Below are 26,874 nucleotides of genomic sequence, written 5' to 3' on the forward strand. Positions count from 1 at the left end.
CCCCAGTTCCGCTTAGGTTTCTGCCTTCTAGGGAGTTTTTCCTGGCTACTGTGCTTTTGCTTTGCTTGCTGTTTTTGGTCTAGGCTGGGTAACTAACACACAACAGAGTAGTCTAAAGTGCACACTGCCTGTCATCATGGCACCTTGTCATAGTTGGGCGTTGTAGCCCTGGCATGTTTGGCATCAGCATTCTTCCAAACCTGAAACATCCCAAATGACATACAAAAGCATTTATTTATTGCTCACCATAACAACATCTCAAAGCCACCAAGAACTATCAGTAATCATGAAGCATACAATGCTAGTCCTGACAGTCATTAACATTGTGGTCAAATGTTCTTTACAGATCAGTATTCTGTAGAGAGAAAGCTGCTGCTACAGGGACATAAGTGCAAATTCAATGACTGTACAAGGCAAGGGGAGGCGTGTGTTTCTTTACAGCAGGCGAACAGTCTTTCCAGTCACAGTCAGATAGTCTTCATCTGCCAGGGCTCGCAGAGCCTCTTCAAACATGTCCTTCGTTATCGCCTGAAGGTTAACACATTGGAAGAAAAATACATTATGGGACAGAAATACACTATTCAGAAGATAGATATGCATACCATCCAATTACAATGTACAGAAAAATACATATTCAAATATTGTTTTAGGGTAATTGTGAGGACTGTTTTCCTTGATAGTTCTCATCAATAGGAAAGCAGAGCTGGGAGGTACTACTTACAGCTTCAGACTGTCCTCTGAGGTCATCAAACAGCTGCTGGTACTTCATGGCAGGGGTCTTTCCCTTGGACTGGATCATTTTCTTCAAGGCCTGGGCCACTTCCTCCTTACGCTTACGGGCCGTGGCACTCATTCCTGGGTTGAGTAAAAACACCATGTTGCACATTATCAAAGATACTGACACATACAAATTCATAACATGGTTGGGTTTGCACATCCATCCAATAAAAATAAAAACAAAAATCCTCCATACCGGTTGTGAGGATGGAGATGTCGACAAAGCCAGTTCTGGGGTCTGTAGCGGACTGCTTGAGGGCTTCGCGGTGCAGTCTCTTGGCCTCCTCCACGTCGATGGTCTCCACCTTGTCAGAGAAGCGCACCTTGGCATGGGCCTCGGCCAGGCGGATCAGAGACTCCAGCTGCCTGGGGTAGGCAGACACCATCCCCCGCCCGCTGCCAATCTTCCTCATGTCCACGTAGGCCTGTTAGAAAGATACCCATACAATCAATCCAATTTATTTATAAAACCTTTACACTGTTGAATGCTTCTGCAGGATATTTTTATGCAATGTGTTGACCAGGATTTCGTCTGGCTTAATATAGCCTAAACCTGGAACCAGCACAGAACTTGTTGCATTCAGGGCCTGAAACAAACTTAGCCAGCCACTTAATACTTTTTACCAGCATTTGATGCCAATGTCAGGCCCTGAAGTAACATCTACATCGCAACCCCTTTCAATTTAGAGCACTTAATATATATATATATATGCCTATATCGTACCTCAATGAGTGCCTGGCTGGCTTCTTCATTCAGTCTGGGGTTGACGTATGTGCGAGCGTATGCAATGTAGTCCTTCAGCATAGCCATGTCCAGGAACTCTTCCTCAATTTGCTCCTCGCTCTGGTAGTACAGCGCCACCAGGTGGTGAGCCAGGCGACGGTCGTACGCCTCATCTTGAGGATCCAGCATCAGGAAGATCAGATCAAATCTGTAGGGGAAAACATTTCATTTAGTTTTTAATATATTTTTTTTTATAGCAGGTCATATGCATGTTGTGAGTGATAAAAAAAAAAGTTATATTTTTTGGCCAACAACGTGCATTTAGTTACAGTGGAGAAGTCATTGTTTAGGGTTCAGTGGCCATCAGTGAAGTGACTTATTGACAATCAATATAATTTATCAATAAGTGTCCAGGGCGGTTGACCTAACAGGTAATATTTACCTTGAGAGCAGTGTATGAGGGAGCTGGATGTTCTCGATGGTCGTCTTCTTGGGGTTCCACTGAGACTCCACAGGATTGGCTGCTGCCAGGACGGAGGTGCGAGCATTGAGCTGGCAAATTATTCCAGCCTGCACAAAATGAAAAAAAGAGAGCTTTGTGAGAAACTACCGTTGTTCACCGTTTTTTATTTATTTATTTCACCTTTATTTAACCAGGTAAGCCAGTTGAGAACAGGTTCTCATTTACAACTGCGACCTGGCCAAGATAAAGCAAAGCAGTGCAATAAAAACAACAGAGTTCCATATGGGGTAAAAAAACAGTCAAAAATACAACAGAAAATATATATACAGTGTGTGCAAATGTAGCAAGTTATGGAGGTAAGGCAATAAATAGGCTATAGTGCAAAATAATTACAATAGTATTAACACTGGAATGCTAGATGTGCAAGAGATTATGTGCAAATAGAGATACTGGGGTGCAAAAGAGCAAAATAAATAACAATATAGGGATGAGGTAGTTGGGTGGGCTAATTTCAGATGGGCTGTGTACAGGTGCAGTGATCGGTAAGGTGCTCTGACAACTGATGCTTAAAGTTAGTGAGGGAGATAAGAGTCTCCAGCTTAAGAGATTTTTGCAATTCGTTCCAGTCATTGGCAGCAGAGAACTGGAAGGAATGGCGGCCAAAGGAGGTGTTGGCTTTGGGAATGACCAGTGAGATATACCTGCTGGAGCGCAGACTACGGGTGGGTACTGCTATGGTGACCAATGAGCTAAGATAAGGCGGGGATTTGCCTAGCAGTGATTTATAGATGGCCTGGAGCCAGTGGGTTTGACGACGAACATGTAGTGAGGACCAGCCAACAAGAGCGTACAGGTCACAGTGGTGGGTAGTGTATGGGGCTTTGGAGACAAAACAGATGGCACTGTGATAGACTACATCCAATTTGCTGAGTAGAGTGTTGGAGGCTATTTTGTAAATGACATCGCCGAAGTCAAGGATCGGTAGGATAGTCAGTTTTACGAGGGCATGTTTGGCAGCATGAGTGAAGGAGGCTTTGTTGCGAAATAGGAAGCCGATTCTAGATTTAACTTTGGATTGGAGATTCTTTATGTGAGTCTGGAAGGAGAGTTTACAGTCTAACCAGACACCTAGGTATTTGTAGTTGTCCACATACTCTAGGTCAGACCCGTCGAGATTGGTGATTCTAGTCGGGTGGGCGGGTGCCAGCAGCGTTCGATTGAAAAGCATGCATTTAGTTTTACTAGTGTTTAAGAGCAGTTGGAGGCTACTGAAGGAGTGTTGTATGGCATTGAAGCTCGTTTGGAGGTTTGTTAACACAGTGTCCAATGAAGGGCCAGATGTATACAAAATGGTGTCGTCTGCGTAGAGGTGGATCTGAGAGTCACCAGCAGCAAGAGCGACATCATTGATATACACGGAGGAAAGTGTCGGCCCAAGAATTGAACCCTGTGGCACCCCCATAGAGACTGCCATAGGTCCAGACAACAGGCCCTCCGATTTGACACACTGAACTCTATCTGAGAAGTAGTTGGTGAACCAGGCGAGGCAGTCATTTGAGAAACCAAGGCTATTTAGTCTGCCAATAAGAATGCGGTGGTTGACAGAGTCGAAAGCCTTGGCCAGGTCGATGAAGACGGCTGCACAGTACTGTCTATTATCAATCGCGGTTATAATATCGTTTAGGACCTTGAGCGTGGCTGAGGTGCACCCATGACCAGTTCGGAAACCGGATTGCATAGCGGAGAAGGTACGGTGGTATTCGAAATGGTCGGTGATCTGTTTGTTAACTTGGCTTTCAAATACTTTCGAAAGGCAGGGCAGGATGGATATAAGTCTGTAGCAGTTTGGATCTAGAGTGTCACCCCCTTTGAAGAGGGGGATGACCGCGGCAGCTTTCCAATCTCTGGGGATCTCAGACGTTATGAAAGAGAGGTTGAACAGACTAGTAATAGGGGTTGCGACAATTTCGGCGGCTAGTTTTAGAAAGAAAGGGTCCAGATTGTCTAGCCCAGCTGATTTGTAGGGGTCCAGATTTTGCAGCGCTTTCAAAACATCAGCTGTCTGAATTTGTGTGAAGGAGAAGCGGGGGGGGCATGGGCAAGTTGCAGCGGAGGGTGCAGAGTTGGTGGCCGGGGTAGTGGTAGCCAGATGGAAAGCATGGCCAGCTGTAGCAAAATGCTTGTTGAAATTCTCGATTATTGTAGATTTATCGGTGGTGATAGTGTTTCCTAGCCTCAGTGCAGTGGGCAGCTGGGAGGAGGTGCTCTTATTCTCCATGGACTTTACAGTGTCCCAAAACTTTTTGGAGTTAGTGCTACAGGATGCAAATTTCTGTTTGAAAAAGTTAGCCTTTGCTTTCCTGACTGCTTGTGTATATTGGTTCCTAACTTCCCTGAAAAGTTGCATATCGCGGGGGCTATTTGATGCTAATGCAGTACGCCACAGGATGTTTTTGTGCTGGTCAAGGGCAGTCAAGTCTGAGGAGAACCAGGGGCTATATCGGTTCTTAGTTCTGTATTTTTTGTATAGTTCTGTATTTTTTTTATTTAAGATTGAGAGGAAATTACTTTTAAGGAACAACCAGGCATCCGTTACTAACAATCTATTTACAAAACAGAAACGAACACAATCATAATGCTTCTACAGTAGTGAAACTATTTAATAATTAGACGTTACCAAAACCACATTCAACATAGGCCTATACACTACAGTTCAAAAGTTTGGGGTCACTTAGAAATGTCCTTGTTTTACAAAGAAAAGCAAATGTTTTCAGAAATACAGTGTAGACATTGTTAATGTTGTAAATGGCTATTGTAGCTGGAAACGGAAACACTAATGTAGTTGTCCTCTTGCTCAGTTGTGCACCGGGGCCTCCCACTCCTCTTTCTATTCTGGTTAGAGCCAGTTTGCGCCTTCATTTCTCAGAACAAGAATAGACTGACGAGTTTCAGAATAAAGTTATTTGTTTCTGGCCATTTTGAGCCTGTAATCGAACCCACAATTGCTGATGCTCCAGATACTCAACTAGTCTCAAGGAGGCCAGTTGTATTGCTTCTTTAATCAGCACAACAGTTTTCAGCTGTACTAACATAATTGCAAAAGGGTTTTCTAATGATCAATTAGCCTTTTATAATGATAAACTTGGATTAGCAAACACAACGTGCCATTGGAACACAGGACTGATGGTTGCTGATAATGGGCCTCTGTACGCCTATGTAGATATTCCATTAAAAATCAGCTGTTTCCAGCTACAATAGCCATTTACAACATTAACAATGTCTACACTGTATTTCTGATCAATTTGATGTTATTTTAAATGGACAAAAAATTTGCTTTTCTTTCAATAACAAGGAAATTTCTAAGTGACCCCAAACTTTTGAACGGTAGTGTGTGTTTCTGTGAAGTGCATAGTTTCTGTGAATAGTCTTGAACCTAGTGCTGAAACGTCAACATCAGTCTAAACTTCATCCCCTGATCTTGTGTTGTTCTTTTCTAAACCCACCTTGGCGATGGAGAGAGTCTGCTGCTCCATGACCTCATGCAGCACAGAGCGTGTGCTGTCACTCATCTTGTCAAACTCATCAATACAACATATCCCGTTATCACTGAGCACCAGGGCCCCCGTCTGCAGCACCAGCTGCTTGGTCTCTGGGTCCTTCATCACGTAGGCTGTGAGGCCCACGGCGCTGGAGCCCTTCCCAGACGTGTACTGACCGCGGGGCACCAGGTTGAACACGTACTGCAGCAGCTGGGACTTGGAGGTGCCGGGGTCTCCACAGAGCAGGATGTTTACCTCGGCACGGAAGTTACCGCGGCCTGTCTGGCTGAAGTCTTTACGGGTGCCCCCGAACAGCTGGAGAAGAATACCCTGGGGAAAAGAAGAGAAAAAGTTTACAGTACTGGTCATGCATTTTGAATGGAAGTCAAATCTAAACTCACACCAGTCAAAATCAAACAATTGCTGCAGCAAAATGCCCTGGGAAATTAATGACAATCTTTATAGTACTGTTCATGGATGTTGAATGAAAGCAAAATCCACTATAATATGAAAGACAGCAGTTCCACATCCCTGGCAGCAGAGGACCCCACGTTCATTTGATGAGAGAGATGGGAGAACTGTCCTGTGGTGAGTTTCCCCAAAAGCGTTGTAGCACAAACATCTTAATTCCATAGCAGGCAATGTAGAAAGTATTATCTTTGCGCTACAACTTCGCTTCCACTGACCTTCTTGATGTCCTCCTGTTCATAGATGCTGGGGGCCAGGGCGGAGGAGAGACGCTCGTATACGTCTGGTTTGGAGGCCAGCTCCTTCAATGTCTGGACGCGCTCTTCAGTGAAAAGCTTCTGGTCTGAATCCTCATCCAGCCCATGAAGGCGCTTCTCATCAGTCTTACGGAAGTGGATGACGTCGATGTGGGTCTTGTACACTGACTTCACGTTGCTCTGGCGAGGGTTCTCACGCATAGGAACTGCTCTGTAGATACCTGTGGGGGAGTTGAGGAGTTTAGTCATGACAATAGGACCAATTTCTGTTTACCGTCAAACGTCACATTCCAGTGATGCACGCGCATCCCAACATCAAAAAGCTCTGTAGCAGGATAGCGAACGCTGATGTCGGGAGTCTCGGGACCTTGACAAATTTAACAGTGAGTGAGTGATGACCATAAAAACACACAAGACTGATGGCTATTGCTATGCAGGGGTTGAAACAGAACCATTATTTTTTTTGTTCCGTTCCACTGTTTCGACCAGCAAAATAAAGTTCTGAACCGTTTTGAACCAAAACAGTTTATCTTTAATTTCTGTTCCTTTTTAAACCTCTGAAATAGATTTATTTTTTACATTTATCTCGACATTAAATTACTTAAATGGATAGAGCAGCTTGCTATGGAGCGGGCAAGCTACAGACAAGTGTAGTGTACGACATGCGAATAAAATTTTGCAGGTGAGGAGAGCACTGGTCATGAAGTGCTGGGCATCTTGTTGTTATGACATGTATTATCCGAATTAGGCCCACAGAATTATACCTACGGAGGAGTGGCTTCTACGAAGGAACTTTGAACTTCAGAGAGTTGACTTAACTGACATTGGACCAGAGCTAGCCCTTGATCATGACTCTCAGTTCCATTACATTATGCCACCTAGAGTTTGAGAGCTAGACCAGAGGTAGCTAACAAGCTAACTAGCTAATAAGCTTGTGTGTGCAGAGCGGCGCCAGAATTAAAATAAAACACGTCCCTTTTTGTAGTTAATAAATCCAATGTGAAACGTGATACCTATAGTATCCTTAACTAGCATTGAAAAAGTTAATCCATTATTCTCCAATTAAAAATACATCCCTAATTTCTGAATCATGCCTGTAGGTCCAGTAGACTGTGCATGCTTCGGAGGGAGTGATTTTCAGATGACCGACACTGGAATCCATTTCTGAGTGAAAGAGGCGCTTTGTTGCGTTTTTTGTGGGACTGGAAAAAAATGCCCAGAACGTTATTAAACGGTTCCAATGCTTTTAAAATAACGTTTCTGCTTTCGCTCTCGGTTCCTTAAGAAATGTCAGTCTTTTCCGGTTTCGTTCCCTGAACAGGTTCCAACCCCTGTTTCTTTGTTCAACAAGTATATTATTCTTATGGCTTTATCTAGGTCTATTTGTGATATTTTACCTTGCCTTGTTGGCTTGCTAGGTTATCAATCCTCTGATGACATCTGCGTTGTTGACGATAACCATCTGATTACGTATTTGTTAACTTGCATGCGCTGCATTTGAAGTTGCATGTGATCTTATCCACTGCTAGGTACACAGAGGTTTTTGATGACGAACTATGCGCTCAACTTTTCATGACGCAGCCGGGAAATGAGTCTATAGGATCATGTCTTCTTATTCAAACTGCAGTAAGGCACAGCAGCAGTATGCATGACTTCAGCTAATTGTTTTTCCTTACCACGTGACCTGACCAGAAAAACTAAACCCATGGTTATAGGCTTTAAAAAGGGGCAAACAGCAGTTGAAACAACAAAGCGCTATTGATGCAAGGACTGACCATCCAAAATATCCCAATTATAGTTAAGCATATTTTAAGTCTATACAGTTTTTTGTTACAAACATGGGGCACGGTAGTTGAACTAAGCGCATGAGGCACTTAAATTATATTCTACAAGAAATCAATGAATACCATTTATTTATAAGTCCAAAAATGGATGTGGCAACTGCAGATTGCCCTTTTAACTAGAGCACCATTTTTGGAAAGCACTTCATAGCCTGTGTTATCATACTGTTACAGAATCCCCTTGTCGAGGGCGCTACATCATTGTGTTGTGTGCGCATTTGTTTATTTGCTTTCTGGAGCCGCGCTGTCTGGCTCTTACTCATCCTCACCCTTTCTCCCCCTCACGTGAGAGATTGATCATCTCCAGCTCGTGGCTTCCGCCAACTAGACAATAGCTATGTGTCTCACCCCTGTGCACGCTCTAGCCATGCAGTCTCTCCAAGCCCTAATTGGCTAGCCAGCCTGACCCACACTCTCCAAGGGAGTAAATATGGCCCGTACCCCGAACGGTCTTTTCAGTTTCCCAGTTTGAGTGTGGGTGGACTGGTGTGCATGGGGATGCGTGAAAACATACGTTTGCATCACTATTGTTATGCCTGTTGGATGTGTTTACCACATGTGCTACAAATAGATATGACCTCTTCTTGCCATTTACGTTGCCTATTTGGGTATAGCTTCACTGTGTTCATTGAATGTTTATTGTTAGTAACACGAGTCACAAATAGTGCTCATGCTATGTAATACATGGTTATTAGTTGTTCTATTCATTGTATATATTGTATTCATAATCATTCCTTCATGAATAGCTTATCCCATTGTATTGCACTCCGCACATATCTATGCTGTGTATTTATCTCCTGTATAGCATATTCATTATCTCTCGGTCTCTGTACCTTCACAGAACCATCCCCATGTTAATCTTCCTCAGGGTGTTTAAATGAAGTTCCTCTGTGTTAACTCTTGGGCTGCTTTATTCCCCTCTAACCGGGGGCGGTGTCAGTGGGTCACAAACCAGTAAAATACGTAGAGCCGGGTCGCTCTCTTTCACATACCATATCCCCAACAGCAAAGCTATACATTATTGCTTCACAGCCATTTCTTCTGCGGATCAAACAGCTCACCAGTGATGTTGATGCGGTCTCCTGGCTGTACTTTGTCGACCAGGTCATTGTGAGCGTACACTATGGTGGTGTGAGGGGTCTGCCCAGCAGGCATGTCATCAGGAGACTCCTGCACTTTGATCTGAAAGGGGAGAGGGAAAAAAAAGAATTAGAGTGAGAAAACCAGAGCTCTGCTTCTTCAGAGCTGTGTCTGGGAATACACTAGTATTGGATTTGTGTTCTAACCTTATGGAGTAATGGGTATCTGAACTAAACCACCATCTCATCAATTCTGTTCAGCAGCATCCAAGCAAATGATATCTTCCATTTAAAGTAAGCAGACTGTCATACAGTATAACAACACCCCCCTGCCCTCTTCGTGGTCTTGTCCTACTATATACACTACTGTTCAAAAGTTTGGGGTCACTTAGAAATGCCTTGTTTTCGAAAGAAAAGCAATTTATTGTAGCTTGAAACTGCAGATTTTTAATGGAATATCTACGGAGGCGTACAGAGGCCCATTATCAGCAACCATCAGTCCTGTGTTCCAATGGCACGTTGTGTTTGCTAATCCAAGTTTATCATTTTAAGTAGTACACAGCGTTGTACGAGATATTCAGTTTCTTGACAATTTCTCGCATGGAATAGCCTTCATTTCTCAGAACAAGAATAGACTGACGAGTTTCAGAAGAAAGTTATTTGTTTCTGGCCATTTTGAGCCTGTAATCGAACCCACAATTGCTGATGCTCCAGATACTCAACTAGTCTCAAGAAGGCCAGTTTTATTGCTTCTTTAATCAGCACAACAGTTTTCAGCTGTACTAACATAATTGCAAAAGGGTTTTCTAATGATCAATTAGCCTTTTCAAATGATAAACTTGGATTAGCAAACACAACGTGCCATTGGAACACAGGACTGATGGTTGCTGATAATGGGCCTCTGTACGCATCCGTAGATATTCCATTAAAAATCAGCTGTTTCAAGCTACAATAGCCATTTACAACATTAACAATGTCTACACTGTATCTCTGATCAATTTGATGTTCTTTTAATGGACAAAGAAATTGCTTTTCTTTCAAAAACAAGGACATTTCTAAATGACCCCAAACTTTTGAACAGTAGTGTATATATTTTTAAAACTTCTAGTGCCTTCTTTCTCTCCCCATAGCTCACCATCTGTTTGTCGGAGAAGGCCGAGCGGTTATGGATGAGGGCCAGACTGTGGGTGGTGTTGCAGTTGCGGCACACGGCGGGCTCTGCGATGCGGCCACGGTCCACCTCCACGCGGGTAGAAAAAGCACACACCTGGCACTGGAAGAAGGCCTCCTGCATCTCTGGGATCAGCTGGGAGGTCCTGATCACCATGCCACTGATGGTGATCATTTGGTCAATGTCTGGGAGGAGAGGGACAGATGAAGATTGTATTAAGTACTGAGCAGTATAGCACCAGATGTGTTTTCAAAATTGTACTTGTTTCAAACATTTTAGTTATGCTTGACAGCTTGCCCGGAGCAATGGAACCAATGGAAGTCCCAAAAGTGCAAATCTGCCACTCTAGGCCGCAGGCTCATTCAAACACTCAAATTTGAAAGAAAATCAATACAATGTTTAATTGAGCATAATTCACTCTTCATATGGTTTATAGTGCAATAGATGTTTGTGCGTTGTTCAGGGAAGCTAGTCATCCATCAGATTACATGGTCTATTACTAAGGCTGTTACAGTTCCCGTATTATAGCCACACTGGCAGTCACCAGTCATGACTGCAGTCAAATTCCACATGACCGATGAGTCACAGTAACTAGGCTTTTTTTGTGGGCCACTAAATCAAATAATTCCACACATATTAGTAGTCTATATGTAAATACCAGATTAAATTCAGAATAGTCTGATGGGTGAGAATACTATCGAGTGCTTGTCAAATTGCAAATAAGAGACTGATGAAGTGTGTGCAGCCTGTGCAAGAAACATGCAAACTTTCTTCAAATCATCATTAGTCGCATCATGCAGCCTTAGAATGTATTAGAAATCAAAACATAGCTTAAGGTTTGTGTCACAACTAAAGTTGCATAAATGACTAAATTAAGCATATAGGACATGTTTTAAATGATTATTTTGTTAACCACTCAACACAGAATAGCAGCATGCATGTGTGCACTTCCTCAGAAAAATATCCTTTCTATTCTATTCAGCTATGTTCAATTGTATTCTTCTTACTATAAAATAATATAAAATGCCACAGGAATTATAAGCTGCTAAATGAACTAGAGCCATAGTCTATTACCTTCAGGGTTCAGGCTCCTCATGTTCCTGGTCTTCAGGGCATTGTACGGCCGCACCTGGATCTGGTGCTCCAAGATGGAGTCTGGGAAACGCTCAAAGAACAGCTCATTGACAGCCATGTCAAACGTGGGTATGACTTCCTGTGAAAGAGATATAGGAGAAACAAAGTTATGAATCACCATTCTTATTGGTATGCCCACATAATGAAACATATTGTATCTCTATGCCCATTTTAATAAATGGTAGAAAAATATTTAGCAGACAAATATTACAGCAAACCACCTGTACTAGCTGTCACAATTTAATTTAATACTGTCATAAGTGAAACATTTTAACTTTGCATTCATAGCCCATTACCCTCCATCAATATTAAGGGGTCCTAAAACATTTCCATATGTTAGCTTAGTAGAACCCCCTCCCCAGACTCTAGAGGGTTAATGTGTTAGACCGTCTGGTGCGTGCGTGTTTACCTGGGGGTAGGAGATGAGCTGCCTGTACAGGTCCGCGTCAAAGGACTGCACATGGCCGCAGTTGATGTTCAGCACAGGCTCACCAACCACACTGATCTAGAGGGACAGCAGAAATAGAAAATGAACATCACTGCAAAAGAATAAGCGCAATTTTGCAATACTAGTCTCAAGAATACCTCAAGAAACCAAATACAAGAAATCCAACAATAATAATAATAATAATAATAATAATTGGTCATTTAGCAGACGCTCTTATCCAGAGCGACTTACAGGAGCAATTAGGGTTAAGTGCCTTGCTCAAGGGCACATCGACAGATTTTTCACCTAGTCGGCTCGGGGATTAGAACCAGCGACCTTTCGGTTACTGGCACACGCTCTTAACCACTAAGCTACCTGCCGCCCTTATGTCGTCAATAAAGGACTAGATGTAAATGGTTGATCATTGTTTTAGGTGTCACGCAGAGCTAGGGGGTGGGGGACCCTACCTCCTCCAGCTTTTGCATGTAGAGAGGCTCATTCAGGTCCAAACCAGCATTCTCATCCTCATTGGAAGTCGGGTCAATGAACCTCTGCAGGAATCTCTGTGGGAAAATGAACAATAATAGCATTAACTAAGCTCTAAAAATAGATTGAACTCAATTTTTTATCAATTAGATTTGTATTATTTATTTTTCTACACCAATGACTGCACAGCCCTAAGGTTAACTTCCATACCTGGAACTTCTCCTTGCACGTTCCCACGTTGACATCAGTGCCCCAGATAACCAGCTTCTGACCCGCTGCCTGCTCACTGGCTACTGCACCATCTGCACTTGGCTGGTGGAAGAGAAAATGGCATTAGCTGTTATAGATTTCCTAACAATGTCATTCTATATCTATATAGCATAGGCCGTTAGCGATTTGCTAACGCTATCATTCTATAGCTAAATAGCATTAGCTGTTACAGATTTCCTAACTATCATTCTCCATATAGGAGTGTTTCTCTACTCACCGGCTCAGAGTGGAGGTCCACCTGGGGGGCCTTCCTGACGGAGCCCAGGTCAGGGCGCTGTCTGGCTGGGGTGCCACGCACACCACTGCGGGGGGTGCCCTCCACCCTGGAGCTAGGAGTCCCGTACATTAGAGGGGAGCTCATGTCCACTTCACTGGGGAGAACTGAGGAAATGACATTGACTTAACATTGAGTGACATCACAGGGTCAAAATCTCAGTTCTTTTAAGTACAGTTCCAGTTTCTTTTTTGCAGTTGTGCTGCATAAATGATCTGGGCCCGTATCCACAAAGCATCTCCGAGTAGGAGAGCTGATCTAGGATCTGTCCATATTAATCATATTCATTATTTTCTAAAAGGCTAAACTGATCCTAGATCAGAACTCCTACTCTGAGACGCTTTGTGGATATGGGCCCAGATCTCACAAAGCCTGGAGAAGTGTTTGTGTATCAGAAATAGCAATACAGCAGAAATATATATTTATGCGACTGCAAAAAATACTATCTCAAACAGGATCATTCTGTGTGTCAATGCTGGAGAGGCGGTTACCTGAGCGGCGTGGGCTAGAGAACAGAGAGGTGTCAAGGACTGCAGGGCTGGCAATGTCTGTGGCTGGAGACGTGGGCATGGCTGGCAGATCCCCGTTGGAGGAGTCCTGACCTCTCCGCCGCTGGGAAGGAGGGGAGACCAGGCCATCACTGTCCGCTACAGAGACAGAAAAAGACATAGAGTTGGTTAGCTCAGATAAGACTGCTTCCTTTCATGTGATTTATAAGTCCTTGAGTGTTATATATTCAATGAAACATAGAATATCACTGTACAAAATCAACCAGTAAATATCGTTTATGGTACTCTGAGAAGCTTTTGCTGTCAACTTACGAGTGGCTGGAATGGCATCCCTGCTGCGCTTGCGTCCACCGGGAGTTGATGTTGGTGAAGACATTCTGAATGATCACAGGTCCTAGAAATTAAATCTGGTTGATTATACGGTCAAAAAAAGTTACACTCATGTATGCGTCATTAGCTCGTAAAATAACATTATGCAACCAGTAACTAACATAGTGGAGTTTAACTACAATTTGCTATTAACAAAGCCAGTTGTTAGTTATGTCACTAGCTAACTAGTTAACGTTAGTTGTTGGTAGCTACTTGCATTCTTTTCGACGTGCAATGAAACAATGCATCCTAGCCAGTTAGCTAAATTCGCTAGTTAGCAAGCTGGGAAGTCAACTAAACTTCCGAAAGAGTTTGTAAACTAGAAAGAAAATATTGATTGTAAATCCTTAACTAAGTACATTCTCTAAATATATATTCCTAATCATTTTTTGTCAAATACTTTGATGGCTGGCATGTTCAAGACAACTGTAAACAGTAGCTAGCTAGCGCAAGTTATCAATAGAGAGAAAGATACTGTAGCTAGCTAGTATCAGTGCATGAAAGGCACTACTAGCCGAGGAAACCCAGTCAGATTTTACTTAAAAATCCGGTATTAACACTTCCAAACACATAATCTGAATTTGCTTTAACAACATAAAACATTTAATAAGAAATTACCAATCGAGTTAATTTAACTTTTGATAACTTTAGAAATAGCTAGCTACAGTATCTTACAATGACTTTTCTTACCTACTACGCAATGCATTTGGCGCGAAATTGTGGGTGTGACGTTATAGTCCCGGGAAACTTTGCACCAATAGCAAAGCTAAACTACTTGAGCGCTAACCATTTGCATTTGCACATCAATGGGGTTCCGGAGTGTCTTAACCGGAGTGTCTTAATGTCAATACGGTTAAACATTTTCACGGAATACATGAATAATCGTATTTGTTGTAAGTATTTCATTATTATTTCAAGACTAGACCCATTATTTTCATTGCAATAATTGTGTTCACCTAAAGGTCTGGGTAATCCCCCCGTCAGTCTTATTCGTTTCACCCGACATATTCCACTCAGGGGCGCTAGTGTAAACTTTTACCACAAGGTGGCGTATGTGCCATGAGAAATGTGTACATTTTTCGACTATCACTGGAAAAATAAAGAATGCGTATCCTTAGGTTTTCATAGAATTTATGGGAATTACATGAAACAGAAATTCCGGGAACACATCAAACATGCAGAATTGCTCTTACCATAAGTAATTACTCTGCATTCCTCTTCTATATAGTAATAATGCCTTTATATCAAATGAATAACCATGATAACCTACTTCCCAGGGCCATCATGGACATTGAATTTAATTTATAGACAACTGCATATGCAATCTGTGAATATAAAATATTGTTCATTATGTAACATATCCACTGTCCACAATGTCATATGACCAGAGACGTGCACTTGACAGTTTACATCAGTGGTTCCCAACCAAGGGTCCTTGGACCTATGGGGGTACTTGGCCTACCCACAGTAGGTACTTGAGAAGACTCATGAGACCATAGGCCTACTGGTAAAATCCACATGAGGGGGTACTTCAGGGGTAGGCCAAGTACCCCCATTGGACAGAGCAAAATTCAATTGGTGGTACCGTAACCAAAAGTTGGGAACCACTGGTTTACATGATGCCTATAAAAACTCTGGCTCCATACACGCAGCATGAAATTGTGCGCTTGTCAATGAGGGAATTTGATTAATCTGGCCCGGGCGACGTGGCGTGTTTTGCACCGGGTGAAAGTGTATTGCATTCGTTTTGGGGACCGGGCTACCTACCGGGCATGAGCCAGGTGCCCCGTTTAAAGCCCACGGCGAAGTCGCCTCAAAACAAAAGTGAAGTAATTAAGCATGTGGAATAATGAGTAGGATTCTGTGTTTTCACATGCAAAAGTGATCGCTTTGATAAAAACGCTTATCTGCCTTCAAAATGAAAACTAGTTTGAAAATTCAAACATATTTTATGGAAAAGTGATGTGTTTCTGGACACATTGACATGGCCTCGTTGACATGACCGAGCGGCGCAGATTACTGTTCGATTTGTGAATTGCGCTCCTCCCTCACCGCTTTTTCCCGTTTACGTCACGGGTCATAGTCCGGTGCCCTGCGGCTCAGCATAATCTAATCCGCCCAATACACTCGTAGTAAAGAAAGTGGGTGGCATGTGCGCACACCCTTCTCTCCTCAAATGGGAGCAAGGGAGACCACGTGATTCAAACTTGACTCTACTGGCTTGTCAAAGGGGGAGGTAAAACTTTGACGTAAGCAGAGGAAAGATACAAAGTACACTCCGCGAAATACGGAAGCTTCAGAGAAGTTAGGAGTTACATATTACTCACAGATCTTAACCTACAGTGACTATACCGCCACTATTTTAGGATAAACCTAAACACCACTTAAAAGAAGCAACGGTGGGGAAAAGGAAGAGAAGCTCCAGTAATACAGAGTGAACGTGATACATTGTATCAAGCTTGTTCCAACTACCTGGCTACTAAGTCACAATATATTGACGTCCGATCCCACGAGGGCAGAAAGCAGAGTTCATGTGTGATATATACAGCCTGGATTCTCAGTGCGTATCTCCACAATGCAACATGAGTTGGGCGATGGAGCCTACAAACTTCTACGACAATAAGCTGAGCAACGGTCTCCAGGGGGTCTGCAAACCCGGGAGAGGTGATCACAGCACGGTCACGGGCGAGGACACCACCATGGCCGAGCTAAGCACAGCCCCTGCAATGTACGACGACGAGAGTGCCATCGACTTCAGCTCCTACATAGAGTCGATGACAGCAGTACCACACCTGGAACTCTGCAACGATGAACTTTTTCTTGACTTATTCAACACTGTGAAGCAAGAGAAGACAGACTTCTACATGCCAAGCTCGACTACGTCGTCCAGCAATATGCAGCAGCTGACAAACTGTTCAACCAACGCATACGCAGTTGGAAGCCAAAAAGAGTTCGAGAGGAAGCTTAAGGCTGGATTTGACAGCAAGGGGGTCTTCAGTGCACCGATCAAGCAGGAATCGGACTGGAGCGACAATGACATGTCCTCGTCGTTACCTTCCCAAATCAAAACCTGCGCACAGACCTCCGTGAGCCTTCCCATGGGACAACCAACTCCACCAACAACCCCAGAGCCCCTCTCAAGCCTCTCAGCCCACTCCTCTCCTCGGAAGGTCGGAAAGGAGAAAGGGAAAAAGAATATTGACAGGTACAGCCAAGAGTACCGCCAGAGACGTGAGAGGAATAACGTTGCAGTGAGGAAAAGTAGGGACAAGGCAAAGCAACGCAACGTGGAAATGCAGCAAAAGATGCTTGAACTGGGTTCAGATAATGACAGATTACACAAAACTATCGATCAGCTAACCAGTGAGCTCACTGGCCTGAGGGAATTCTTCAAGCAGCTTCCCAATCACAACTCCTCGTTTGTGGGGACCACGGGTGGAGACAGCCGGTGACCAATTAATCTCACTTTCTAATTAACAACTTTTGAAATACATACCTCAACACAGATTTATTACCATCTGTAACAGATGCATTATAAACAAGCTTACATTTATGGCACTGGAAATGTAGGCCTACTCCCATATTGTTGCCATAGTCTTTTTGGGGGATTTTCTTTTCTATATTAAATTATTTTACCACTTCATTTACTTGTTGTTATACCAGATATGGTACATGTTTTATAATTCCAAACTTTGTAAGAGCAAGAGCATGTTTGAATTTGTATATAGTTTATATAAAATAAAAAAAACTAGAAATATTTGTCTATATGGAATCTCTAATAAAAGTGCTGAAAAGTCATACAAATCAACTGGTCTATGAGTGTGTTTGGGATGAATATATTAGTACATATCTGTGATTATAAATTACTTGGCATGGTTAAAGTGTGTTTTATGTGGATCTGGTGTTTGCAAGAATCTACCTCTAGAATTACATTTTCACAGCTAGTGGACGAAAGTACAGAAAAAGGTAAACAAACACACTAACATATAATACAAGGTTTATTGACACAGTAAAAGCACCATTCATCTTCAGAGATATATTAGGAGGTAGGTATTCAAGGAAACACTTTGAAAGAAACGTGTGGCTATATACAGCAAACAGGCATATTTTACAGTCACCAGTTGGACCCACGTGAGCCAAGTCTGACATGTTACTCCTCTCTGGTCCTTCAGTTCTAACCTTGGGCTGTCAGCTCCAGGGTCCTAACATATCAGTAACATACAAACAGATCTATTTTTCCACCCTAACTATTCACGCTCCGTACAGAGAGAGCCTGTGGGGCAGCGGCCTGGCTGGGCTGAGGCGGCCTCCTAGTCCTACAGATTGATTTCATGGGATCCCTCTCCAAACTTTTGACAGCCTCAGAGGCAGATCTCTTCCAGGCCGATCCACAGGGCAGGTTTCCTGGTGACCACGCGGACGTACGCGCTGAGGGGTCCCACCTCCTTCCCCAACACATTCTCCACCTCGTAACCTGGGAACTACAGAACAATCAACCTAACCATGGATCTATAGTCATAGGCTAGTCTAAGAGTAAGACTTATATACAAGTTAGACATGCTCAATGAGAACAAAAGTTGGAGCTAAGCTAAACATCAAAAGTGAATGTTACTCTATAATATCATTTCTAATGACAAAAACACAGTATTATTATTAGATTGGGGGGGAAAACACCCAATGCAAAAACTCAATAGTAAATATTTGTACTGGGTATGTGGCGCTGATCCACCTCAATTAACCTGGATTGTTGGGTTGCCCTTATTCTCAATAATGGATGTATGCCAGGTTATCAACGATATCCATTCTAGAATGCTGGATGGTATATGGTGGTCAGAGCCATATATTTAGATATATGGCTCTGATAGGGGTATGTGGTGATACTGGTGTTTGTAGATTAGAAGGCAATATAGATACAACTCCAGCGAGACTAGTATCATCTGGCTCCTCTTACAGTATTGATCTGTGTGAGTAAGTCCGGCCATTGTTCTAAACAGATCTCTTAACACAGTCTAACTATGGGATATTAGACAGATGACAATGATGTCACTGTCAGCAAATATACTGACAGTCTAACACATAGGAGGATCAAAATGCTATACTGGTGCACTAAACTGAGAGGTAAGTACTGTCTGCATAAAAAGGCAGGTACAGTGTATTACATAACGTGAGAGAGAGAGAGAAAAAGAGAGAGAGAGAGCGCTCACCTCATGGCCAGAGGCTGCACAGTTCAACACAGATATGATGGTGCTCTGTTGGAGCTAGAAAACAGTAGAGAGAATAGTCACCATACTAGTTGGAATGGTCTGGACTGGACTGTCAAACTAGAGTTCTTCATATTAGCGGTTTTATTAAATTATGTCATATTACATTACAGCACATACCTTATAATAATGTAATAAGATATTATAAGCATGGACTTTGTCATAGCGTTTTTAACAGTTTCATCTTACCATTAATGATACAATCTAAGACTATATGACAGTGACACTATAAGAAAATAGAGGAGTATTGGTATACACTTCATGCTAAAATATTTTTTGAGCTCACACCTTGATTAAGATTAGATTTGATCAACCATCCCTTTATATTACTTTATGCTTATGCACTGCTAGGTCACACATTGAAAATACACACATTTGCCAATACACAACCTAAACTCAAAATCCTGTCTCACCTTTACTTTCACAGTGCAGTCCTTTAGTGTAGAACAATTCATGAACACTTCAAGCTGCATGTTCATCGTTGGTTGGTCAACCAGTGAATCACAAGCAACACAAAGGAATGCTTGACTGGGGACAACAGACATAATGCAGATATTGACATCACATTTCAACCATAATACAGAAGTTCCCTTTGCAAAATATTAAAAGTAATTCTATTCTATTGGTAAACCAATAAGATTCAATCAGTTAATTAGGCTTATCCACTATAGCACATCAGCAGATGAATTGAAGACTTACGGCTTTTGGGGTGCCATCTCCAAGCGGTCGCTCCCACACAGGCTGCAGACTGGCCAGGAGTAGGCCGTATCCTCATCCACACCAACTATCACACCTGCCAACACCAACACAACCATCAGCACTAGCCAGGGAAACAACCCTCTATAGGGCACCACACTGACTAAACTGCCTAACAGGCAAGCAACATGGGTGGAAACTGGGACTTAGCAGTGTAACAACTTTATCAATATTCTTGAGGCCACTGTGGTATGGATTAAAAAGGAAAGATAAAACAAGCTCAGTAAGAAAATAAGAATGTCATTTTAGGGTCAAAATAAAAGAAATCAAGTCTGAAGCCCCATTATTCTGATCTGTGAGTTGATACGGATAGCAAGTGTTTACTTCCTTAAAGAACTGACACAATCATAGTTAACAACCCAAGATATTCCCCCCCCCCACACACACACCTTATGTAAAATAGATACACAATTTCCAACCGATAAAAAAAATGCAGCATTCACACAGAGCCAGGCAAGCTGCTATAAGTTAGAACTTAATTACGAGTGCAGATAAATACACATTATACACTATTCTACACTACAGAGCCAAGCACAGCTGTACCGTGCTGGCCTGGTTATGCATCTACCATAGCGACTGGAACCATGCTAGAAATGACCATTTGAAAAGAAACTAATCTGAGCCAGCACTGCATGGGGTTCAGCACAGCATTCAGGTTAGCGTGAATAGTGTGAATCAGACACTGGTGTTTGTTGTATTATTCAGCCAGCTGATCCAACATGGAAGATGAGTGAGAGAGACCTGAACTAATCAAAAGGGTTCACAGTTTCACCTTCGATCTCTCCTGTGACACAGGGTGCTAACAGATGCAGCTTATCGTGATTTACTCAACTTTCCCTGCGTTGCATATAAAATAAGACTGTAGACAGACAGTGAATGTATTTTGTGCCAGTATCTTAAGCGCTTAAGTTACTCTGTAGTTTGAGTGGATCACTTAATCAGATTCATATCATTACCATTGAGGTTAGCATAACAGTTTGACGGTTGTGTATCTTCTCCTATCTGCAGTTAGTAAACAGAGAAAGAGCAGCTTCTCCTGAGTGATGAGTCCTTCAATAAACATTCACCAAAACATATTGGATTAACGAACTAAAAACACAAACCAAGTAAATTCTACTTACAAATTACTCTGCATCTATAGAAACACGTTTTGAGTGTTAAGTAAATTCCTTGAATGATTTGTTCCTATCAATAGATAGAGTCCACAGGTTGAAAGGTTGTCAGAATCAGTGGCTCAACCGCATGAGGGAAACTGTGAATGACAGCGGAAGAACACAATGCATTCGACTAGCCACACGAAGGCCTCTCTGTATTTGTTACTTTGTGAGAGACAAACAGGCAACAGCCACAAAACACTCAAAACCGTTTGTCTGTCTGTCTAATAAAACAACAATTATGCGGGCTAACCCTGAAAAATAATTTATCAAGGAGGAGAGCGTGACTTTTTAAAAACATAAAACATATTTTTCAAGCCACAAGTGTGAATGAATGCAGTGTACAGTATAAACTGACCCGAGAACGTGCAGAGGGAGTTAGGTGGTGTTTCTGGACCCAGGGGATCCAGCTTCACAGGTTGTGGTAAGGCCTGAGGAAGGACATGGGGCTGGGCTTGAGGTAGGGGCTGAGTTAAGGGCTTTGCCTGGGACAATGACAGTGACCCTGGGCCCAGTGTCCTCTCGGTCTCCGGGCAGCACACAGATACCAGAGGCTGCAGCTGCACAACTGACTGCTCCACACACAGGATCACACCTGAACATGGAGAGAAATCATGGCATAGCGTCATAAAACAGTAGTTAACCCTGACATTGGAGGTGCTTCCATTATTAATAGTTTTGGGGAAGCAGCAGCCATGTGACTTCAGATGTCCTACAGTATGCACTACATAGTGGCTAATGCAGTATACACTATATAGTGACAGACTAGATTAATAACACCATGCCTTTGTCCCAAATGGAACCCTATTCCCTATGTAGTGTACTACATAGGAAATAGGATTCAATTTGGGATGCAACCCATGATATTGCAGTAAAACAGTACCATGCTCTCTGACCGAGTCCCTGAATGACAAGCAGCAGGCGCTGGGGGTGGGGGTGCTTATTGCCTTGGCGACAGAGGAAGTGAGCACACAGGAAGTGGTCACACACACAGCCAGCGTTCGTCTGCATGGTGGCCCCTCGTGCTGCTGATCCTCCTGCAAACTGGGGTCAGTCACCACCAGCCAAACCTCCCCTGGGCTCTGACCCACATCACCACTCTGAGACTGGAGGGGAGAGAGATGGGGGGGAGACAGAGATGGTGGGGGCTATCATTCATATCAGCCAAGATGATAATAAAGAGAGCAAGAGAAAAAGGGAGAGGGGATCAGTCGTTAGTGTAGATTATTAGAGAGAGAGACAACGGGAGAGAGAAAGAACGGAGAGAGAGACAAGAGAAACGAGAGAGAAACAACGAGAGAGAGAGACAACGAGAGAGAGACAACGAGAGAGACAGACAACGAGAGAAAATGGGCATGAGAGACTATGAGCTTACTTGGAAAGTACAATTCTAAGTGTCTTAGTGAATAAACACCTTTCTGTCTGTATCTGTTTGTGCATCAAATAAAAAACATTAGGCTCTGCTAGCTCAGTCTGGTTGCTCAGAATCATCTATTTGATGACTGACATGACAAACAGAGTGGGATAGACAGAAAGTGTTGGACTTTGCCACTCGCTTTGTTCTGGGCTGTTATCTCCCTCCCAGTGGTCAAAGTGTAAAGGTTTCACTGACCAACAGTAAAAAAACGCCTGGTAGATAATGTAGGTTAGTATGCATACAGATGGTGAAGGCGGTTTGCCTCGTTTATCAACACAGTAAGTTCAAATGAATCCCCACTGTCCACCACAGCAGGACGTGATCATGTTCCTGTCAACTCTAACTACATTGTGTTACATCTACACGTCTCTAAAAAGATAGATATCACAGATAACAGTTTCTTAGTCACACTATACATTCTTTTTGAAATCCAAGGATGCATTTAAAAGTACCTGCATTCTCTTGTGGATGACAGTGGCGACAAAGCTACAGCGATGGCTGTTGAGCACACACTGAAACAGATATGACAGGCCATTACTACAATTCATATTTGATCGATCACCACTGGTTCAACAAAGTCAGAGTAAAGGAAAAATGTGTAATCTGGTCTAAACAACTCAAATGTTTGGAGGAATAGTTGGGGAGGTAAAAACAGTAAGGGTTAGACTTCAGTTCTCGCTCTCTCTCTCTGTGTGTGTCACTAGTTACCTGCAGTATGTCTCTGAGGGTTTGTTCTGTAGGAGGCAGGTATAGAGAGGATAAAGACTGTCCCTCTACAGGCTCCACAGAGCCCTCTTGGCCTGACAGCATGTAACAGAAGCTTGGGGCTGGGCCTTTGGGTCTGCTGTCCTACAACCAAAACAAACACATGGAATCAAGGTAATTCACTACGTGCAGAGTATTCGTAGCCAGCTTATTCATAGTTAGCTTATTCTAACATAAATTAACCATAATAACATGGGTTCTCAATATCAACTGGAAATACTGTATACACTACCGTTCAAAAGTTTTAGAACACCTACTCATTCAAGGGTTTTTCTTTAATTTTACTATTTTCTACATTGTAGAATAATAGTGAAGACATCAAAACTATGAAATAACACATATGGAATCATGTAGTAACCAAAAAAGTGTTAAACAAATCAAAATATATTTTATATTTGAATTCTTCAAATAGCCACCTTTTGCTTTGATGACAGCTTTGCACACTCTTGGTATTCTCTCAACCAGCTTCACGAGATAGTCACCTGGAATGCATTTCAATTAACAGGTGTGCCTTCTTAAAAGTTAATTTGTGGAATTTCTTTCCTTCTTAATGCGTTTGAGCCAATCAGTTGTGTTGTGACAAGGTATGCAGAAGACCGCCCTATTTGGTAAAAGACCAAGTCCATATTATGGCAAGAACAGCTCAAAGAAGCAAAGAGAAACGCAGTCCATCATTACTTTAAGACATGAAGGTCAGTCAATAAGGAACATTTCAAGAACTTTGAAAGTTTCTTCAAGTGCAGTCGCAAAAACCATCAAGCGCTATGATGAAACTGGCTCTCATGAGGACCGCCACAGGAATGGAAGACCCAGAGTTACCTCTGCTGCAGAGGATAAGTTCATTAGAGTTACCAGCCTCAGAAATTGCAGCCCAAATAAATGCTTCACAGAGTTCAAGTAACAGACATATCAACATCAACTGTTCAGAGGAGACCGTGTGAATCAGGCCTTCATGGTCGAATTGCTGCAAAGAAACCACTACTAAAGGACACCAAAAAGAAGAGACTTGCTTGGGCCGAGAACCACGAGCAATGGACATTAGACCGGTGGAAATGTGTCCTTTGGTCTGGAGTCCAAATTTGTCTTTGTGAGATGTGGTGTGGGTGAACGGATGATCTCCGCATGTGTGGTTCCCACCATAAAGCATGGAGGAGGAGGTGTGATGGTGTGGGGGTGCTTTGCTGGCGACACTGTGATTTATTTAGAATTCAAGGCACACTTAACCAGCATGGCTACCACAGCATTCTGCAGCAATATGCCATCCCATCTGGTTTGGGCTTAGTGGGACTATCATTTGTTTTTCAACAGGACAATGACCCAACACACCTCCAAGATGTGTAAGGGCTATTTAACCAAGAAGGAGAGTGATGGAGTAATGCATCAGATGACCTGGCCTCCACAATCCCCCGACCTCAACCAAATTGAGATGGTTTGGGATGAGTCGGACCGCAGAGTGAAGGCAGTTCTCAGCATATGTGGGAACTCCTTCAAGACTGTTGGTAAAGAATTCCAGGTGAAGCTGGTTGAGAGAATGCCAAGAGTGTGCAAAGCTGTCATCAAGGCAAAGGGTGGCTATTTGAAGAATCTCAAATATAACATATTTTGATTTGTTTAACAATTTTTTTGGTTACTACATGATTCCATATGTGTTATTTCATAGTTTTGATGTCTTCACTATTATTCTACATTGTAGAAAATAGTAGAAATAAAGAAAAACCCTTGAATGAGTAGGTGTTCTAAAAACCTTTGACCGATAGTGTATACATCATTCACGTGAGTTTCAATTGCGGAAAAGGCAGGGTATGATACTCAATGGAATATTGAATAACCTACATCTTGACAGCTCTGGTTTTCTCCAAGTACTTTGAGGGGCATCACTGGTGGCCAGAGGCTGTCTATCAGGCTGAAGAGTCTGGTACACCTGTGAGAGCGAGAGAAGAAGAGAGGGAGGGAGAGGGGTTGGAAAGGGAAAAGACAGTGAACTACAGGGTACACAGAGTGGGAGGTGCAACAATATCACAGTTGGTTTCCCTTTTATGGAATCACAGATCTGTTAAGACAGGGCACTTTTTAGCTTCCACAGAATCAACAGAAAGCATGCTGAGACTGGTGCGACAGAGACACACTCTCGCTCTCACTTCTTTATCACTATCAATCTGACTGCTGAAAAGATAAGCCGTCTCCCTGCACAGACCTGCAGCTTAGAGAGTTTTTGCAGAGGAGAGCCTATATGCACCTTATAAATTATTTGCACTGACTACTCACACATCCAACCCTTCCACCTAAACACCAATAAACAAACAAACACACCCACACTCAGAACTCACACACAGCTGTTGTTCTTTTATATACTACTGATTCCACTACCCACTTTATATTTGTAAATACAGCCCATTATTACTATGCATACTACTTCCTTCTATTACTTCTATGTTATTTTGACTTGACTCTTTGCATTGCTATTATTGATTAATGTACTGCATTGTTATAATAATAATAATATGCCATTTAGCAGACGCTTTTATCCAAAGCGACTTACAGTCATGCGTGCATACATTTTTTTTTGTGTATGGGTGGTCCCGGGGATCGAACCCACTACCTTGGCGTTACAAGCGCCGTGCTCTACCAGCTGAGCTACAGAGGACCACCCATATGGAGGAGGAGGTGTGATGGTGTGGGGGTGCTTTGCTGGCGACACTGTGATTTATTTAGAATTCAAGGCACACTTGAGGGAGCTATCGCATAAGCATTTCGCTGCCCCTTTTGTACCCACTGTAAACTGTGTACGTGAAGAATACAATTGTTTTGATTCTTACACACACCAACAAATGGAACATAGAGCAAACACCCCATGTAGGGTGTCCAATCAAAAAACGCATATTTTGACCAATGTAAAATAATATGTTAATTGCGTAGATACTCCTCTAAGAAAACTATTGGTCCAAATCTCATGTCTCTATCATAATCCATTAAAGTTATTGGAGTTTTTACCCTTTTAGGATGGCCAAAATTAGGGTGACTAAATCAATGGATGCTGTGCGTGAATTAAGACTAACTGACAGGCTCACCGTTGAACTCGTTGTCTTTCTTCTCGAATCCGGAGGACATAAAACAATATAGAGGTAAGATAGATATCAATTTTGAAACATGACACTAAACATTTTTATATTTTAGTATACGCTTTTCATATTAATGCATAAAACTTCTTATTGTCGAAGCCTGTGCTTATTATCGGATGTATTATGTTACAAAATCGGACTTTTTGGATATAATGTTAATGACATGTTAGAGAAAGACCCCACTGAACGATTCAGAACATGAATAATCATATTTGTCTTGGTAAAATGTATTTTTTAACATAAGGAAGTGAAATTTCACCACCAAAGCATGTTTTCACACACAAAAACAAGTGTTGTTTCAATTGACAAATGTTGCTGTTGCTTTGAGGCGCCCCGTCTAGAAAATCAAACTAGGGGACCTACTGAGAGGAAGACTGAAAAAAGCGATGCTTCCACCCCCACCCTAAACGCCCAGAAGCAAAATAAATTAAACCTGTCCTTGAGTTCAGGGCCAGTCAGTCAGTGTGTGTGTGTGTGTGTGTGTGTGTGTGTGTGTGTGTGAGAGAGAGAGAGAGAGGGGTTGGGTTGTCATTACTATTCCTCCTCTTTGGTGCTGTCACTCAGTCTGTTTTAGTCGGTTGTTAAGAACCGGTTCCCCAGGTCCTAATCACAGG

General features: G+C 42.6%; 3 protein-coding genes across 4 annotated transcripts in view; 1 reads left to right on the forward strand and 2 right to left on the reverse strand.

The window, feature by feature from the left end:
• Positions 1-215: 215 nt before the first annotated feature.
• On the reverse strand, positions 216-14,513 carry LOC311147026 (DNA replication licensing factor mcm4). Of its 2 annotated transcripts, none has more exons than XM_084183634.1 (17): positions 14,479-14,513; positions 13,732-13,813; positions 13,402-13,557; positions 12,854-13,017; positions 12,577-12,678; positions 12,348-12,443; positions 11,863-11,958; positions 11,394-11,532; positions 10,284-10,504; positions 9,131-9,251; positions 6,190-6,449; positions 5,468-5,833; positions 1,944-2,071; positions 1,502-1,709; positions 974-1,202; positions 722-855; positions 216-528 (listed from the first exon to the last, which is right to left on the reverse strand). In XM_084183634.1, exons 2-17 carry the CDS (start codon positions 13,793-13,795, stop codon positions 436-438), a joined length of 2,577 nt encoding a protein of 858 aa, XP_084039760.1. In that variant the 5' UTR covers positions 13,796-13,813; positions 14,479-14,513; the 3' UTR covers positions 216-435. The 2 variants fall into 2 exon arrangements, with proteins under 2 accessions (XP_084039760.1, XP_084039761.1); XM_084183635.1 differs by having other exon boundaries at positions 14,407-14,480.
• Positions 14,514-16,067: 1,554 nt separating this feature from the next.
• Positions 16,068-17,596, forward strand: cebpd (CCAAT enhancer binding protein delta). The gene has a single exon (XM_084183894.1). The coding sequence runs from the start codon at positions 16,320-16,322 to the stop codon at positions 17,238-17,240; it is 921 nt and encodes a 306-aa protein (XP_084040020.1). The 5' UTR covers positions 16,068-16,319; the 3' UTR covers positions 17,241-17,596.
• Positions 17,597-17,768: 172 nt separating this feature from the next.
• The window catches only part of spidr (scaffold protein involved in DNA repair), a 79,102-nt gene continuing 69,996 nt past the window's right edge, over positions 17,769-26,874 (reverse strand). Inside the window, exons 12-20 of the mRNA XM_084183897.1 lie at positions 24,975-25,062; positions 23,085-23,225; positions 22,829-22,888; positions 21,843-22,065; positions 21,318-21,554; positions 19,749-19,842; positions 19,463-19,577; positions 18,993-19,046; positions 17,769-18,269 (exon numbers count right to left, since the gene is read on the reverse strand). Coding sequence (XP_084040023.1) covers positions 18,150-18,269; positions 18,993-19,046; positions 19,463-19,577; positions 19,749-19,842; positions 21,318-21,554; positions 21,843-22,065; positions 22,829-22,888; positions 23,085-23,225; positions 24,975-25,062 — 1,132 coding nt within the window. The 3' untranslated portion in view covers positions 17,769-18,149. The remainder of the gene's footprint in view (positions 18,270-18,992; positions 19,047-19,462; positions 19,578-19,748; positions 19,843-21,317; positions 21,555-21,842; positions 22,066-22,828; positions 22,889-23,084; positions 23,226-24,974; positions 25,063-26,874) is intronic.

The sequence above is a fragment of the Coregonus lavaretus genome (genome assembly GCF_964263955.1).
Source record: "Coregonus lavaretus genome assembly, chromosome: 19".
In the NCBI taxonomy this organism is placed as follows: Eukaryota; Metazoa; Chordata; class Actinopteri; order Salmoniformes; family Salmonidae; genus Coregonus; species Coregonus lavaretus.

Bases quoted from the DNA above. Each gene is read 5' to 3' on its own strand.
- LOC311147026 (XM_084183634.1), bottom strand. From the start codon at position 13,795: ATGTCTTCACCAACATCAACTCCCGGTGGACGCAAGCGCAGCAGGGAT. The intron at 11,533-11,862 runs GTAAACACGCAC...TCTCTTTCACAG, and splicing joins AGCTCATCTCCTACCCCCAG to GAAGTCATACCCACGTTTGA. The intron at 6,450-9,130 runs GTGAGCTGTTTG...ACTCCCCCACAG, and splicing joins AGACCGCATCAACATCACTG to GTATCTACAGAGCAGTTCCT.
- cebpd (XM_084183894.1), top strand. From the start codon at position 16,320: ATGTGTGATATATACAGCCTGGATTCTCAGTGCGTATCTCCACAATGC.